The sequence below is a fragment of the Ambystoma mexicanum genome, chromosome 1q, assembly GCF_040938575.1.
Source record: "Ambystoma mexicanum isolate Mex_15411 chromosome 1q, UKY_AmexF1_1, whole genome shotgun sequence".
In the NCBI taxonomy this organism is placed as follows: domain Eukaryota; kingdom Metazoa; phylum Chordata; class Amphibia; order Caudata; family Ambystomatidae; genus Ambystoma; species Ambystoma mexicanum.
In genome coordinates this window covers 960,622,501-960,641,723 of record NC_090922.1, presented here as the reverse complement: position 1 = coordinate 960,641,723, position 19,223 = coordinate 960,622,501, and the positions used below count along the sequence as shown (strand labels likewise).

General features: G+C 42.7%; 1 protein-coding gene across 23 annotated transcripts in view; it reads left to right on the top strand.

Moving 5' to 3' along the window:
- The window catches only part of ADGRL2 (adhesion G protein-coupled receptor L2), a 401,410-nt gene that overhangs the window by 272,910 nt on the left and 109,277 nt on the right, over window positions 1–19,223 (top strand). For 16 of the 23 annotated variants that reach the window (XR_011287781.1, XM_069641615.1, XM_069641613.1 and 13 more), the window contains exons 8-9: window positions 7,163–7,348; window positions 12,148–12,186. Coding sequence is in view for 22 of the 23 variants with exons in the window: in XM_069641615.1 (XP_069497716.1) it covers window positions 7,163–7,348; window positions 12,148–12,186 (225 nt within the window). In the remaining variant the exon portion in view is untranslated. The remainder of the gene's footprint in view (window positions 1–7,162; window positions 7,349–12,147; window positions 12,187–19,223) is intronic. The other 7 variants (XM_069641616.1, XM_069641620.1, XM_069641619.1 and 4 more) reach the window with 1 other exon arrangement.

Below are 19,223 nucleotides of genomic sequence, written 5' to 3'. Positions count from 1 at the left end.
CTTCTGGATTAGCTGGAGGGAGTTGTAGGGAGGAAAGATGGAAATTGAGAAAGAAGCTGTTGCAGTAATCCAGCCTAGAGAGGACCAGAGCTGTAGAGACCTTGGGCTTCTGTGGGAAGGTGAGGAAAGGGACTGTCTGGAGCTTGAAGTTGGCCTTCTTTGTAAGGTCCATGATGTGAGGGGTGAAGAAGAGGGCAGAGGTGAAGATAACCCAGAGGTTTTTGGCCTCACAGAATGGTGGGGGTGGAGGGCCCAGAGAGGAACGCCAGATGGTAGGACAAAAGGAAGGCACAGGTGTCCCAGTGAGAAGGATCTGTCTTACTGGCATTAAGACAGATTGTTAGCTGCACACCATACCTGAATGGCGGACAATCTGGGATGAGAGAGGAGGTGGTAAAAGGTAGTTTGAAGGAAAGCTGTGTCTCAGCATAGCACTGGAAATGAGGAGAGAAGGAGATAATCGGGTGAGCCAGCAGTGAGAGATAGAAATTGAAGAGCCATGGCGATAGGATGGAGCCGTGTGGGACGCCACAGATAGAAAGTGTGGTGGTGGATCTGAAAGGGCCCAGTTGCAGCTAGGAAGGGCGATTTGTGCAGAAAGAGTCCAGCCAATCCATGCCTGGTCAGTGATGCCGAGGGTAATACTGGGTCATTCCATGACGATAGAATGGTTGACCGTATCAAAGGTGGAGAAGAGGTCAAGCAGAATGTGAACAGCAGGAGGGTTTGAGTTGTTTGCTAGCATGACTACACGGTTGTTCAGGAAAGCAGATTCTGAGCCTCTGGATGCCATGAATCCAGATAGATGGTCATGGAGGGAAGCAACAAGTTTAGTTTGGAGTCATTTGGGGGAGGACTAACTTCTCCAACAGTTTACCCAGGAAGGGGGTAGTGGCAATAGGGCGGTAGTTAGTTGGGCAGGTGGGGTCAGCAGATGGCTTTTTTAAGAGAGGGTGCACAAGGAAGTGCTTGAAGGGTAGAGGGAAAGAGCCTGTGGCGAAGGATTGGTTGCAGAAGTCAGCAAGAGAGATGTTGTCCTTAATGGCTCTAGAAGACCAGGGGAGCACCTGTTTTGAGAAGACCTTCATATAGCTGACAACTGTAGAGATCTCGTCTGGTGCTATAGGCACGAGGGAGGAGAATGCAGGGGGTAGACAGTGGGGAGGCAGGCTAGCAGTTGCAGGAATGGAGATGGAGGAAAATGAGGACATCTGCCCACCCCAAAATCCAACAATCTCTGGAAACCAACGCTATTTTGGGTAATACACAATCTGGTTTCGGGAAAGGTCATGGCACAGAAACTGCCCTACTAGATCACAAAACCCAAATCACTACCATCATGGACCAGGGCAAACCAGCCCTTCTGCTTCTCCTAGATCTCTCAGCCACGTTTGATCTTGTAGATCACAAGATTCTGACCTCCCACCTCTCCAACGCAGCTCGCTTCTCTACAGAAGCAACCTCATGGATAACCTCCTTCTTAGAATGTAGAGCCATGAAGGTTTACTCTGACCAGGCCAATGCTGCCCCCAACACCATTAACTGCGGAGTACCCCAAGGATCATGCACCGCCCCGACCCTCTACAATTTGTTTACCAAACTATTGTTTGACTTACTTGACTCGTTAGGCATAGTGTACACAAACTATGCTGACGACGCACAGAGGGTACTGGTCCCCCTCTCGGGTGACTACGACAAAGCTGCAGCAGCCCTACTCCAAATCTACACCACCATACATACATAGATAGCAATAATTGATCTCTGCCTTAACAGGGACAAAACCGCGATCGTACTCCTGGGTCCCAAAGAATCCATACCCAAACTCCACAAAAAAATGACAACTTCTCTATCGACAACACCATCATCCCTGTTTCCACCTCTGTAAAAACACTTGGAGTCTACCTAGACTCGGCCCTCTTTGACGCGACAGGTCAGCACCATTGCTTCAGCCTCAGCCCACACCATCAAACTCATTGATGCCATCAAATGTTTCCTCTTCCCCCCAAAACTGCCTCTCCTTCGCCCGCACCACTATCAGAGCTAAGTTGGACTACTGGAATGCCATCCTTGCGGCACCTCAGACAGAAATCTCAACAGGCTAAAAAAAGTGCAGAACAATGCGATGCATGCAGCCCTCAGCATTCCCAAAAGAGTGCACATCACTCAAGCCAGGCGAGCTGCTCACTGGCTACCCGTCAAAGAACAGGTCAAATTCAATATCTTAACCATCACGCACAAATACATGAGTCGCACAGCACCTACCTATCTAACTGATACTATCAACAGAGTCGGCTCTACCCACCCCGAAAGAAGTCCACATGCAAACCAAGTGCAAGTCCCACTCATCAAAAGAGCTAACGCCAGAGGCCTGGGCTTCCCCCACATAGCTCCCAAATGGGGATGTAACGGTATAAAGGTATACCGTTAAAGCTACCGTGAACCACTCAATTGAACAGTAATAACCGTCACATTGTTTATACCGGTATACCGTTTATACCGTTAAGTGTGCTTCTCAATCTGATTTGGAAAGGCTGCAGTAAGCAAGTGCTGCGCAGTCTTGGTCTTGCACTGTTTGTGCCATCTGCCAAGTAGTTTCAGTTGGAGCAGTTTTTAATGCCATTCCATAAACCACACGTGCCTGACACAAAATCAATGTTAGCAAAAGGAAGAATGAATACAGTGCCAAGAAGGAAAAGGGTTTACTTTGGGTTGGCGGCTTTGGGGTTTATATATTTATAATGGATAATGTTTCCTAAACATATGACAATGGGGGATTTCCCTGGTTCTATCATTGAATTTACATATAATAAGTCACATTGCGAAATTCACTCATCTCTGTGGGTATTCCCTGCTGCCATACCAAAGGGTAACATGTCCGTGATTACTGAACACCTTTTGGCCCACAAGTAAACTAAAGGCTGTAACGTAAAGAGAGCGTGCGTGTGTGTGTATGCGCACACACGTATACTACCATCAGCCTCCATTGATCTGTGGCATGCAGGTTATAAAGATGGCAACATGTTCATCTTCACCAGTAGCCAGTGAGGGAGCTAAAAGCCTAAATGACCACTTAAGAAAAGCTGTTCAGTTTGCTTTGCCAGTCGAAGCAGGGCTCCCCCACCCTGTCCCCACGTGTGTTTGTTGGAAGCAAGGGGTGGCATTTCAGTGGAAAGTATGTTGAAAAGCCCAATTCTGGCCCTGGGTGCCTGGTTTTGTTTGATGATCTGACAATTTATGACCTTTTAGAAAATATTTGTTAAGATTGGTTAACTCCACCTGCTATACCGCGATAACCATGATACCGTCATTTGGCAAGGTTGTCATACCATCATAAAACTAATACCATGACACCCATACTACCAAACTATGGAATGCTCTCCCTAGCGAGCTCGGAGCAGATCCATCACTCCAATTCGCAAAACACTCAAAACTACTCTGTTCAACTAACCCTGCTTTATGCTCCTAGCTAAATCTGTAACTATCCCCCTCTGCTGCCCTATTAACCACTAAGCTATGAATGTTTTAAACATCTACTGTTTCCAATGTTAGCTAAACATGTACCTAATATCCACTGTAACCATTGTAACCACCTTGTATTCTAGGTCCCTTAACCACAAGCTAAGCTACCCTGTAACCACTAAGCTAAGCTGCAACATGTAACCACTATGCTTTCCACCGTCTTTGTAACCAGCAAGTCTCTACTTTGTAACAGCGCCACAATGCCTAAGGGCTGCTGTGCGCTCTATAAATGCTAATAGAGTTTTTGATGTGAAATGGATGGCCAAGGCAGTGCAGAGAGCCTGTGAAGGAAGGTGAGGTTTATACTGCAGCTGTATTGGCGAGGTCCATGCAGATTTTGAAAAGCTTGGCCGTGTTAGTGGCTCCAGAGATACAGGCTTGGATGTCGACTTGCTTCTTGGAGAGGATGGAGAAGCGATCTTGCCATTGGAGCAGGCGGCAGGTCATTTTGTTAGAGGGTAAACCCAAGGTATGCCACTTCCGTTCAGCAACTCTGCACTTGCGGTCTCAGAGATGAGTCATACCAGCCATGGTTCTTGGAGGCCGGTTTTAGGCTGATCCTCATGACAGTTGCCAGGGTGTCAAGGGTGTTGAGATGGAAAGGTGCAGGTTAGTAAGGACAGAGTCGGAGGGGGGGTCCCATGCAGGAGTACGAGGGGGGGAGGGGGATGAAGGTGGAAGCAAAAGCAGTGACTGACGCTCACTTCATTGGTCGGATGATGGCGACGGAGGCTGGCAGTGCTGGGGTGGAATCTGATGGAGGGCCAACGGGCCACAGGTGGGAGGAGAGAGTGATCGGACCACGAGAGGGGGGGCTGGTGACTGGATCAGAGATGGGGATGTCACCAGAAATGAGGGCGTCCTGAGTGTCCAGTTGAGTGAGTTGGGCCAGAAGGAAGACTAGTGAGAGGGAGTGAGGGCACGGAACTGAGAGGTGGATGATTCAAGGGAGTTGAGGTGGATATTGAAGTCACCCAGGAGGAGGAGTTAGGAAGAAGAGGTTGAGAGGGAGGAGGCAAGGTCTGCCCATTCAGAGAGGAAGAAAGATGGAGCCAGGGGGCCTGTAGGTGGTGGCGAGGGGGCAGGTGAGATCCCAGCCTACAGACAAAGCATTAAAGAGAAGGATTGAGTAAGTATTTTGGAAGCAGGGACCCAATCAGGGCCACTCCACCTCCAGGCTTGTGGGTTCTGGGTTTGGAGATTATTCTGTAGCCCTCGGGAAGGAGTGTCAACAGCAGTGACAGAGCTTGCATTGAACCACGTCCTGGTAAGAGTGAGGACATCTAGGTCAAAGTCTTCGAGAAAGAGACAGATGTCGGATTGTTATAAATAACACATTCCATTATTTAATATAGTGGTAGGGAGGAGCAAAGTTGGGTGGATAGTTCAGATGAGGGCAAGGGATCCGTAAGATGCTCGGGAAGGCATGAGAAGAAAAAGGTGGAGGAGATATGTCAACAATTGGAGCAAATTATTTGTTGGACTCAACGGTATTCTGTAGGGTGCAGCGTCGAAAGGAGAGCAAGCTGGAGAGAGGTGTTAGCTGCGCCAGGTGATCTGTGTGAAATTTACTCACCGCATGTTGAGACTGGGCATGTTGAAGCCCTGCCCAGGAAAACACTGGATGAATCTTCTTATGCTTGGGTGTTACTCAAGTCCTGGTTTCCAATTTGGCATGCATTTCTTCTATAGAATCGGATAGTTGTCTAATTGGAAGGAATGAAATGACTGCATATAGGGTTATAATTTGTTGTACTTTGCTCTCCCCTCTCGGAGTATTGAAATGCAGCAGTTTCTGATTGGATGAACCCAGTTATTCGCCTTGTTTAACGAATGAATACCAGTGGAGCCAACCTCTGAAATCTCATTGATCTTAAATGCTTGGAGTGTCAGCAGAGGGAGTTTCAATGTCTGTTTTACCCCACCATTCGAAGCAATGTATTTCTATTTAATGTGTTTATTTCATAACACGCATGTACATGTGAAGAGTTGCTAACTAGTATAACTTTATTTCGAGCAATTGCAGATTCAAACACAATGCCTCTGAGCCCCATAACCCACAGAGAACTGGCACTATCAATGTTTATTACATATTATATACATTTTCTGAACATGAAATTAAACGGTTTAATTGGGAATTTTTGGGGATTCTTAAACATGCTTCATAAATTCCTGTGCTCAATGGTGTCTTAAAATGAATATTTGTTGTCGTGGCATGTTTTCTTTTTCTCGTTTTTTTCCTTTTTGTAAATGTAGCATTGGTTGCCTTTAGCTGCAGGTTATTTTGAAAGTCTTGGGTGGATTCTTCAAGATCAAAGGTCTTAAACTAGTTGCTGTGAATGTAAAACATTAATTGTTTTCTTAATGGATAAACAGCATGTTTTCAACTTGGAAACACATTGATGGCCAATGTGTATATCAATTATACCAAGTATTACATGGTTTGGAAACTACATGAAACATCCATCAACTTTAATGCTTCCTAAACCAAAGATCATAATGAATGAACTCTTGGGTCATTTGCTTTCAAAATATAATTCTCTTAAACTGGCCATAATTAATCAATCCACTTTATATTGTTTACTTTTACCACATTTCCAGACTGAATCCAATTTTTTGTTTGCTCTTTTCTCATCACAATTTCAGACCGGATGTCTTCTATAAACACACTGGGACTCTCTCTCCATTTGCCTTGCAGGACACAGGTTGCTAGTTTAATGTTTCCTGTCAAAATGCGCTGACATTTTAGGTCAATTAAAATAAAAAATAAAAAATAAAAATAAAAACTGACCTTGGCTTAAATAGCATCTCTATGTTGTCTTGAACTGGACTACCAAGTTCTGTAAACAACTCAAGACCTTTCTCTTCTCCTCCTCCTCCTTCCCCTCTGCCCCTCCCATGCTAACCATCCCTTCTGTCGCTTAGATTGTTGGCCTGATCCCTCAAGAGTCCAAACAGGGTCCGGCCTTCCCCAATGGCCACCAGCATCCCCCACATGCACTGCCCTCTGGGCCTACACCAAACTGTCGGGTGGTTTGCCTCCACCATGCACTTACCTCTTGGGCGCCCCTTTTGCTTGGAATGTCTCTGCCCGTGCACTTACCTGCTTCCTCCCTAACGGGCAACTCTGGCACTTCCTCCCCTCCACCCGTGGGGGACCCTTATAGCACTAACCCCCTCTTTTTTCTTTTCACTTCACTTGCACACTCTCAATGTCACAAGGCCTAGTAGGACCGCTGTTTATTCATTCTCAATTTTCAGTGTTTATTTGCTCCCTTCTTCCCATTTGGCTTGTGGCGCTTTGAAACTATGTCTTGGTGTACAAGCGCCTTAAAGGTATCCAATAAATAAAAAATAAATAAAAGAATTGTAGATTAAACTTTTCTTTCAGTTTATAAATTAACAAATAAACATCTTACTGGTGATTTCAATTTCTGCTCCTCTTTAAGTTAAAGTTTATTTTTTGCTTCCTAATAATGCTGATATCCAATTTCAGAGGTAGCTTTTTTTAATTATTTTTTTATGCCTGTTTTATCTGTCTAAATCTGATAATGCACATAGCAAATCATTAATTTATTTCTAGATTGTCATGTGTGCAAAAGGTTTATGCAATCATGCTGTGCTATTGATTTATTCTTTTTAGATCCGGAGTGGAGACAATGCTGCTAATCTTGCAAATGAATTGGCAAAACACACTAAAGGTCCTGTGTTTGGTGGCGATGTCAGCTCTTCTGTGAGGCTGATGGAACAACTGGTGGACATTCTAGATGCACAGCTGCAAGAGTCAAAGCCAAGTGAAAGGGATTCAGTCGGGCGGAGCTATAACAAGGTAGATGTAATGGATACCTATTTCAATAAATAACATTGGTTTTTGTTGTGGAAATTGTTGGCTAAACCTGAAATTACTCAAAATTTCAATACTAATGTTTAAGAGCAGTTTAGATCTCCTGTAATCTCTCGCACAACATTTGATTTCTCTTGCCGTTAGTTGTGAAAATCTGTACTTAGCCATATACACCTTTTTATTTCTTTTATAATTGCGTTTGATGGTGAAATAAAGGCTGTCAGGCGGGGGGGGGGTGTAGGAGGCTTGAGAAAGTTGGATTGTGTGTATGAATATTAACTTTACTACATGACAGCAGGGGTCGATATTAAAACCATCTCATGGGTGTGGGCATCACCTATAAGGTAGGAGCTTCTTCTAGAGAACCAGGAGTTGGTACATGGCGTTACCAAATCTACCTTTTCATGAGCTGCAAACTTCAAATTTGTGTCAATTATATACAATTTATCAAGCTTTAAACTTCTTCTAGATGCTTTTATTTCTTTTACACAAATTCCCTGATAATGCTGCATAGGTGTTTTTGTATGGCACCAAATGTAGCTCCTTGTTGATGTGTAACACGAGATAAACAGGCTCTCCTGTTGAAGCAGGAGCTAAATGGATCCCAGAAATCCGGAGCCCTTGTCAGTTGAAAAAAAATCTCATGCTGTGTTAAATATTCATATAGGTTTTCCACTGCCATGTGCCACCTCAGGAGACTGTTGGAAGCTAACTCGTCAGGTATGGGGGATACCTCATTCTAGGTAGACTTCAAAACCCACTTATTACATCCCACATTTAGAAAAATAAAGACTAACCTGCCCCGAGACAAGCACAGAGATCTACTGATATTCTTTGATACGTAGGGGGAGCAATTAGATTTAGACAGTTTTTATTTTACATTTTTTTAACACATTTTTTTTAAATGTTTACCCTACTACCAAAATTCTGTTTGGCATAACGTAGAGCCTGTTTATCTTCATACTCCACCTGCATTTAAGAAACCATAGTTTGATTATTTTGTGCTGTAGAGGTCTCTGGTGCTGTTGCATTTATTTTATTGATCGATCGTTAGGCGCATTATACAACAGAATTTTGTTTCAAAGCTCCACAAGGCTTAATGAGATGGGAACAGGGCACATTAAAAACAATGGCAAACGGTAATATATTTTCGTGGTCCTACTGGCATTCCGCCATGCAAATTCATTAAGTGTAGGGTAAGGGAATGGAACTAGGAGCAAAGGAGTCGACAGGTGCTGGGATAGGGGCCGAGACGGTAGTGCTAAGGTGAGCTGAGGTGGAGAACCTCAGGCTAAGTGCTGGTACAAGTGACTCTCCAGGTAGGCTGTGGTGCCACCAAGAGGGGTCCGTAGGGCAGTACATTGGGTGCTGGTATTGACTGGGAGAAAGGGCCTGGGACCCCTTAAGATTCATAAGCATCAGGTCACCAGTCACAGTGGCAGTAAGGTGACTAGCAGGAAAGGGGAAAGAGGCAGAGAAGAGTTTTGAGCAGTTTCCGGAACTTAAGATGGGCCGATTGAAATCTGATCGGGGCAGCGAGGCACCAGCCGAGGAGAGACCTTCTGCCCATTTGATGCTTACAGCCACTGGGAGCCAGTGGAGAGATGGTAGCGATGGAGAGATACAGTCCCTGGGCTTGAGTCCAAGGATAGGTCTTGCATCCCTGTTCCGAATTAGTTGGAGGGGGCGAAGGGAGGAAAGAGGGAGATTGAGAAAGAGGCTATTGCAGTAATCCAGCCTGGAGAGGACCAGAGCTCTGATGACATTGATCTTCTGGGGGAAGGTGAGAAAAGGGAGAATGCCTCTTAGGAGGTGAGGCTGGAAGTGGGACTTCTTGGTAAGGCCAATGATATGAGGAGTGAAGGAGAGAGCGTAGTATAAGATAACCCTGAGGTTTTGGCCTAACAATGGTGCAGGTGGAGGGCCCAAAGAGGGTGGCCAGAGGATAGGAGGAAAAGAGAGCACAGGTGTCTGATGAGGAGGATCTCAGTTTTACTGGCATTGAGACAAAGCTCATTTGCTGCTCACCATGCTTGAATGGCGGACCGATAGTCAGTGATGAGAGAGGAGGTAGAGGGAAGTTTGAAGGAAAGCTGTGTCATTGGCATAACACTGGAAATGAGGTATTGATATCAAGTGAGCAAGAGGGGAGAGATGGATATTGAATGGGTGTCCAGGAGATCAGTTTCCGTGCCTGTGGATACCCGGAATCCAGATTGATGGTCTTGAAGGCAGCCAACAAGATAAAGTGTGGAGGGTGAGGACCAACTTTTCCAAGAGTTTACCCAGGAAAGTGGTAGTAGAGATAGGGTGTTAGCTGCATAGGAGGGGTCAGCAGACAGCTTTTTCCTTTAGGAGAGGGTCTACAAGGGAGTGCTTGAGGATGGAGGGAAAGAGCCTGTGGCGAACTGGTGGCTACAGAAGTCAGCAAGAGCTGGGCTTGAGAGGAAATGTAATTGATGGCTCTCGAAGCTTTGGGGGAGCAGCTGTGGGAGAGGAGATGGGGGGGGGGGGGCGGGTGGTGAGAGTGAGGACAGGATGTCCTGAGTTTTGAATGTGAAGTTGGAGGCCAACGCAGTGTACAGAGCCCGGAAAGGAAGAGGAGAGGGGGTGACTGCAAGTGGATTGGCGAGTTTCTTGCAGGTTTTGAAAAGTTTAGCCATGTTAGTGGCTCCAGAGATGCAGGCTTGGATGTGGGCCCACTTCTTGGAGCGGATTGAGAAGTGATATTGCCTTTTGGAGTATGCGGCAGGCGGGCCAGTTTGTCAGAGGATAAGCCCAGGGTCTGCCCCTTCGTTCAGCAACTCTGCACTTGTGTTTCAGAGATGCTAGATCAGAATCATACCAGCTGTTTTTGGTGACAGGTTTTAGTTGGATCCTCATGGCGGGGGCAGGGGCAAGGATGTCAAGGGTATTGGAGATGGCAAGGTGCAGGTTAACAGTGTAGGGATGGAAACAACATAAAAGGGAGAACGACCCATGTCTTAATGGCTGGGCAGAAAGTCAGATGCTAGTCTGAGGTTTTGGTAAAGGACAGCCATTTCACAAGAAAGTGGTAAACGCATTCCTTAGTCACCTTTTCTCTTATATGGATCTCCTATGTTATGGAGGAATTGATGGCCCAATGGTGTTTTTATACAAAGTGTTGATCAAGACCAGTAGTACAGAACAGAAGACTACACCCTTAAATTAGTGTTTCAATCTCTTAAAGAATTGCAGATTAGCAATTTAATTTAAATTGCTAGTTCATTTCTTATTTTCAATTGTTAGATTAGCACTTTACAAAAAAATAGTGGGAAGAGCTTGAAGCATAAACCTTTGAAATTGGAGTGCCATTGTACTGGTGCCAGATGGCAGATGGAGTAGGTGGAGTGGCACCCTTTTACATCTGAAGCTTTTTGAACGGTTCAGTAGAACTGCCCAGATGCAAATGACTGTCCAGAAACTGGTTTCACAAGTGTTCCCTGCCAAACAAGGTCTTTGTTGCTAGTATCAGGTAAATTAAAAAATACGAATTAAAATTGATCCCAGTTTGATTTCAATTGAATGGTATTTGAAGGTAATAATCTCGAAAATATTAAAGTATGTTTGAAGATATCCTTCTTGGGGCTTTATTTTAAAACTCTACTTTCTTGAAAAAGCACAATGAAGAATCTTTCACTGTGGTCCGTATTGGATATATTTTGTGTTTTACTTGCTAAAAAGAGTTTAAAGGGCCAAATATTTGGCTGACAACATGACCCCAATGCTGGTATACTTGTTAAATGTGGTCAGTGGGCAAGGTCTGTTTTCCCGAAGCTGGCCCAGATGAAGTATGTTTAGAAATTCTGAGATTTTCCAGTTTAAAGGTACATTTATTTAAATACTTAAAACGAAAAATCCATGGGAGGAATTTATGATGTTGGTTGACATTTTAGTTGTCATCTGGTAAGTCTTAGTAACTGAATTTATATTCAAAATCTCTACTTCTGTTTGTTTTTCAGTAAATGGTCCAGTTATTCAGTGTCTGTAAAAACGGAACTCTTGCGTATCTTTAAAATGATATATCCTTACAATATTCCTTGTTCCAAGTGTTTGTATAACGTGTTTTCTATGTGGCTTTCTTTGTCAATCCTTTGTTTTCACTGCTGTCAAACTACCATTCCTAATAAATGGTAAATATTGACACTGTCTTTACTTTTGTAAGGTGTTTAGGAGTCTGGCTGCTTCAATTTATCAATTTAGACTGCATGTGTTAAATTAAATTGTGGCAGTTTTGATATTCGTAGTTTATAAATTATTCTTACTTGATTTAAACATTTATTGTCCCTCCGTATTGCTTGTATAAATCTTGCATTCCTTAATCTTTATTTGTGAAATTCAGGACATTATTTTAATATAATGCTCCAATGTTTACAGCCCTAACACACATGCGCATGCTTCCCACTGAGACATCGGGAATAATGTATTTAGATTATGCAAAACCTTGTATGTACACTGGTGGTTATTTATTTTTTGTTCTCTACATTTTATTTTCATACATTCTTCACAAATTCACTTAGTGTTTAGGAGGAATTGCCTGATCTGCTAGGTTATATTTAATGTGTCCTATTTTGTTACAAAGTTAATGCCAAGGTTACAAGGAGGGTTGTATATCTGGTACAAACTGACACCAGTCCATCGTCCAGCAAGAACAAAAGTACAAACGCCACAAATTCAGATCATCCCTCCTGTTTAGGCCTCATATTCTTACTGACCGTCAGTGAATTGACTAACCTTTCCCTTTCTTTTTTCTTAATGTAAAGCTCCAAAAGCGAGAGAAGACCAGCAGGGCTTACCTTAAGGTATCTCTCCTCTGCTGCCACAATGTTTTCTCCCTGCTTCAGCCGCCTGCCACGCTTTATCGTCATTCTGCATGATCCACTGTTTTCAGTCTTTGATAAATATGAATTACGCACTATATTAGTGTCACTCCTTTTGGTTCTGCAAAATTGTTTAAGAAATGTCGTTCCTGACATTGTGTCCATATTAATAAGGCAGTCATTGGAAATCGAACTGCTTACTGTAAGGGCTTTCTTTGGGAGTTTAATATCAAAGACTGTGTCCAGAATGAAATTGCACGACTCAAATCTGCCGTCATATGTAATGCATTGGCACATGCGCTTGTTACATTTGCCATTACCAAGATCGCTTGCGTTTCATTTGCTTTGCTTAAAATTGCTAGCGCAGTAATTGGGCGCAAGGTTCATTATCTCCGAGTATGATACATTTGCTGGGTGCATGCAGAATAATCTCTAACAAATGCTGATCTTCAGTTTATTTGCAAATCTTATCCATACGATTTTTTTTGTAACTTTAACGGGATAGGGAGGAGCATATATGCTTTGACGTTTTGAATGCATGGCAGTTGTTTCATCACTCCATTTCACAATGTTTAGTAGCTTGCTATTTTGTCTTTAGTTTGTGTATGTCGTTTTGAAGTCTTTTACAAATACCCTCAACTACGGCCCCAAAATGCTCCCTTAGTGCATACAGTATATTCCCAGCTAAGCCGCAGCACAATTTGTCTTGTTCTTTAGCTTGAACACTTTGTCCAAGGCCTGGAGCGTTTCAAAGTGAATGGCAATCGAGAGCACTGAAGTTACATTCACTCAAAGCTATTAGCCGCCGAAGCAGGACATGTTGCTTAAGCAGTCAAAATAAAGACACTCATTTTTATTTTCTTTATTTTTGAAGAAGCTAGGAATGTTTTAAGGGTTAGTATTTTTGGTCTCCCACTTCTATTTCGAATGCACCAGGTTAAAATAGCTGTCCATGTATGTTAGTCATCTTTGTATTCTGGGGATAATCTGTCAATGACAGGCAGTGGTTTCCTCTCGCAGCTAGTTCATTCAACAACTGTTTGAGACAATGGAGAACATACTTTCTCTCGCCCAATGTTCTATAGCATTTGGAGCTACTGGATCTTTTGGATTGCATGAATCAGTCACTCAGTGTTGCCCTTGTTTCTGGCAAACTATTGTTTAATAACACTGTGCTGCTTGTTTTGGCCAACACTTCTTTCAATACCGTTCCATCTTGTTAAACAAGTCGCACAGGCTATTTAACTTCTTGGAGAAGCTAGTACTTTTTGCATATTGTGGAATGTGTTTGCAAAAATTGAAACCTGGAGGTCCTGAAAGAATCTGAAACTTGTTGGGCTGTCCCCGATTGCCTTTAAACAACTAGCACTGTCCTGTGTGTTCTCTAACCTTTAAATAGAGCTGACAAATACGTGTACAATATTTTTGCTCTCCTGCCATCTACAACTACGCCAAAGATATATTTTACCTCTGAGCAATATTCCACTGCTGGAGTGAGAGGAGCCAGCTGAGTGGGATTACACTAAGTAGCTCCACCCTGCTGTTATAACATACCAGTGCTGCCAAGTTAACTGGTGGTTTCTTAATACCAACTCTTCTTCCTTTGGTTTGACCTTTCTGCATTGCTCTTCTTTCCCTCCTTGTCACAACCCCTTCCTAATATAGTTTAATTACTTTGAGCATTTGACAGAGTGGGAGCTTTCATAGTAGATTTGATCCTTGGTTTGTGGGTTTTCTTGGACATTTCTCTCATACAAGAAAGTACATCATTTTGTATCCCACCTCTCTTTGATTTGCCCCAACTCTCTGATAAATACCACATCACCTCTCTAGTACTGGTCCACCTGCAACACTGTTTCTACTAAAATGACTTATCTCAGCAAAGTTAGTTCGATTCAGGTCGTCTTCTTACATTTTTGTATTAAATTTGCGTTGAATATTTGCATTTTGAAATTCTTGTGCTAGATGTACATGCATCTTTTTTCACAGAACCTAGGTGTGGTCCATGCAATAAGGTGTACAGATCTCAGCCTGGATGTGTTGGTGCCTCTGTATTACTAGACGTTACCTTCCTTAACAGTTCTCCCACTAACGGGAACTGTAAGCTGCACAGGAATACTTTATCCTGATGCAGAGGAGTTTGTGCAAATGCCGGCAGTTATTGAAGTCCAAAAGGAGAGGACTGTGTGATTGAAAATAGGAAAAACCTTTGTCACACACCTCAGTAGCAATGATTCAAGAAGCCAATAGCAATTTCTTACTTAGAGTTACAGAAATGTAAAATGTTTACTTTGGCGCGAGAATATAACTTTTAGAAAATTGATTTTTTACTTTAACCCATATTGAAGTACTACAGTAACAGTGGGACTGTCACTATCTGACTGCACAGGGGGGAAACGGCAAACCAGTTAACCCTTGCAGTACATACATGCTGCCATCTCTAATGGGTTTGATCAGAATCCCTCGATCACATGAACACAATCATAGGCACGTGTAGCTTCAATGTCAGAAGTCAGGACACATTCACACTGCTTTGGAGCTTGTGAAATTGCTAGACCAGGCTCTTCCCCTTGCATGGCATGGTTTGAATTTAAATCCATAAAGTGCAAGAACATTTCATAGAATCCAATTTAGGACAGTGCAGTTATTGTGCTGAAACTGGTGATTTTATTTAGTTTTTATCACCAATTAATTTACCAAGGCAGACTGCAGAATTGATCCACCATCCTAGCCTACTACCTAAGCCCCTGATTGCATCTGCTTTCACTTCACCTTACAAAATCCTTGGAAAGGAACACCAAGTTGATCAGAGGTCATGATTCCCTCTTTGGATGCTGCCTGCAGTCTGCACCCCCCTTAGGAGAAATGTCATTCAGACAGCTATTTTGTAAAAGTACAAACAGGGAAAATGTGTTAACGTATTGTATTTAATTAGTTTATATAGCGTTTTAATCCAAAACGCTGCACATTTGAACGTACAGCTGATGCATACTCTGCTTCCACCTCCGACTATGCAATTTTATTTCTACCCAATCAGAATAACTGAAAACCTAACCCATGACGAAATCGCACTCAATGAACATTCAGAAATGTTTCAATTTCAGAAGGTAACTTAAGTTAGCAGGCCATGGACACTCAGCTTGGCTCCTGACTCCCTCTTAAATGCACTAAAAGATTCCTTGACTGGTTTCTGGGCAGCTATCCTTCAGAGTTAACCTGTTGTGGGTACCCTTCACAAAGATTATAATGCTGGTAGTGTACTTTGCAATGTTGTTCTACATTAAAGTAAACGTTTATATAGTGCTTCCTATTTGCACAAGACATTTTCTATGAACCGTAAGTTCCTAATCTCAAGCCTATTTGGCATCATTATATTTTGTGCATTGTCGGAACTTCTAGCAGGGCCATCACTACCGAAGGTAGAAACATTGATGTACAATCACTGTATATTGGTTTACTGTTGGCTTTATATAACTGTAGCATGCAAGTCAGGACAACAGGTCATGTTTACTTCTGTACTCTCCTCGAGTATTACACACAGTATTTTTTTCTATTTTTTTTATAATGGTAAGACACTGTTTCTTCACCTTATGAAACGCCTATCTGTTTAGATGTACATGCTGTTCATATTTTTCCATCTATTGGGTCATCCTGTGTATTAGTTATTTTCTTCCAATGTAAGCATCGTCGACTGGGACATTCATGTCACACTATCCCTCTCGTACGGTTACCAACAAATACCCGTGTGTGCGTCTGCCCTTGGATACCTGTGTGCCTACCCATACACGTAGTTCACTTGGTAGAAGCTTCAATACCCAGTGTCGTCTCAGTAACATGCTAAGTTACAGATATATGTTGGAATTTTGTGCAGTGTAGGAGTTTGTTTCAGCATTATATTGCTGACAAACCTATTTCAAAGCCTCTACCCAAGTCATCTTGGTTCAGGGGTTAGGGAGAAAATGCATATTTCAGAATCAGGTACATTCTGACATTACCTACACAAAAGCAGAAACAGGTGTCTTCTTGGTGAAAACTCAATGAAAACATAAACATTTTGTCACACCAACTGAGAAATCACTGCCTCCCCAAGATGTGTGTGACCTGTAGAAGGATTTAACCCAAAACCTTAAAAAATATGTTAAAAAAACTACTACGTTCTATGAGCTCATTGAACTTGCTTTTAGGGCTTAAGGGGAGGTGGAGCACCACTCTGAACATAGGATTCGGAGCTGGCAAAGGACTAGGAAAGTCGACGAAAGACCGACCACCTCGAAAGTCCATGACACTGCTTTCTCTGTAGAGAGAAACAGCCCTAAAAAGACAAGGCAGTATTGAAGGTACCGACAGAAAAGAGACCCACACGCCCACCATTACACTCCAAAGCCACCACCTTGGCAGCACAAAACCACAAACATGACCCTGACACAAGCTAACGACAACTAAAGATGGCACTTTTTTCACTTGTACGACTTGGATGCAAGGTGTCAAAGAAAAGATGAACTGACAAGTATGTAAGTCATACTCCACACTGGAACTACTTTGTTGCGTGCCTTGAGCTATAGTAATGTAACAAGAAATGTGCTAACAAGCTGAGGTGTGCACTGCTTTTTTACCTTGCATGACGGTTAATGTCTAATCGGTTTTAGTAATCTCAGCAACAAGTATGACAACTTATTCTGCTTTTTGTCAACTGCTGGTGGGCCAATATATCACCCACACATTTTCTTTTTAAAATTCTGATAGATTATTTTTTTTTTCTTGTTCAATCTGTATTGACCATGACATACATCATTTGTCTGGTACAGGTCTTGTTTTGTAGACATTTACAGATTTTGCTTTTTCAGGGCTGTCATAAAATTGCATAAACATTTACAAGGAAATAACAAAACATAGTGTTTAAACTTAACAGCGCAAACTCATTCAGTGCTGTTCTGGATTACCTGTGCCTGAATAACCTACTCAATAGTACACAGTAAATCAAATGCACAGAATGGAAACCTATACATTTTGAGAGGTTATCTTGGACTGGCTATATGAAATGTACCCCAAAATCATGTTAAAGACCTAGACCAATTACAACCCATGCTGCCTTTCGGGTCCAAGTGTATGGAGTATGATTATTCAAATGGATCCCTTCCTCCCCCCTCGCCCCCCCCCCCGATGTCCTCATCTTTGATGCCGATCTTCCAGCTTTTTTCCACGAAGGGGCGCAGTGCGGCTCTGCCCAATGCCAATAAATAAGCAGGTGAATGAACAATGCAATCGTAAAATTTTGACATCTAAATTTCCTTTTCCTCTCGACAGTTTGAAAGCTCTAACAGAGGTGCTTTGACATTCTCCAGGAGACATGCAAACTAAATGAATAACCATGCTACGTTGATAATTGGACAACATTTGTAATCTGGTGCAGGAAACACTATATGCTAATAGGTGTACCTACATACGGCTTGTAACTGCTTAACAGGATTCGCCTGTAATTCAAAGTACACATTGCAGCATTTGCACTGCACAACATGTGAACATAAACACTATTGATGGAAAATCTAGGTACTCAGACCTTCATTTAGGGTTTCGAGCGAATAACCACCCGTCAAGGTGTCTTATCTTAAGTCTTAGACACTGTTACAACCTTTTAAATCGATACATAAGGGATATTAAAACATATGCTTCTCTATTAGGCATGGCATCACTTTAAAGGGTTAGTGATCTGCAAGTCTTGTCAGTAGACGAACCCTGTGTCCTTAAGTATAGTAACAAAGGCGTTTATAATACAGCCCAGATTCGTGCCAAAATTCATCTCTACGTTCCACGTCGGACATTTAAGTGGTGAACCTTTTTCAATAATCCAGTCAAAATCGCAAAGAACACTTCAAATTCTTGATATCAGAGGTGTTGTGATGTGCATTCGGATAGGACAACGTCCACACTAAATGTGGGCCAACTATTTGTTTCATTTGCAGCGAGACTAGGGATAGCAGGCAACTGAAACCACTATTTTACGGTGGATTGTCAGTTGTATTCAGGAATGAAATGCTGGCACAAAAAGCACAACCTGTTAAAGGATCCACAACATTGGGAACAGTAGCACACATTCCTTTTGAGCAAATATCCCACTTAACACTGCAGTAGCGTGTTGTGGAAATATGCACTGAACTCAATGTTGGTGCCTTGTAAATTAGACACACAAACAAGGATACACTTGCAAGAGGGCCAAGTAGTATTTTGTAATCTTTCCTCAGCAGTACCAGCCTATCGCCCACCACATACACATTTCTCTGCTAATGTATACATAATCGGGCAAATGTAAACCGATTCACAAGCTCCAAAGGCAAAATTGATTACCCAGCATACATGTATGGTGCTTGTAACGTTTTATATTCACATGTGCACAGCCAAACCTCCCTGTGGCTTGAAACTGATTCCTTAGTGGGTGCTCACACCACCTATGCTAATACATGAACACTGAAGTCACACAAGCGCAAGTGGAAAACAATCAGAGGATGTAGGGAACTCGGGACAATGTGGGTGCATGTAGGAGAGGGCTAATGTAACTGATACTTCCCTGTCAACACCCAAGAGGTATCTCGCCATACAGGGAGTCCCCAGTGGATTCTCTCTAAGTTTATTGGGGTGATGTCGCGCATAAAGCCACTGTGTCACTCGTGTTTGTGTGCTAGTTAAAGGGATGCGTATTAGTTTGGTAAGGGAAAGAGGTTGACAATGTATTTATTGGTCTGAACAGTCTGTTCCATTCTGCTCTGTGGCTGAAATGTGAGGCCCTGTTATGTTCTTTGAGAGGGTGGGGTGTTCTCATTGTTTTGAATTCCACTTTTTGATTGTGGTGATGGCATCTTATGTGGGGTTTATGAAACTGACTGGACTATCTGATAACCATGAGGTCTTGTATTCTAGTTGACATGTCAATGTTTCTTTGAAGCAGAGTAAAATGTTAGGAAAACATGGTTTCTAAAAGACCATAACAAAGTACAATTGTTCTCTATTTTTCATGAATAAACTCA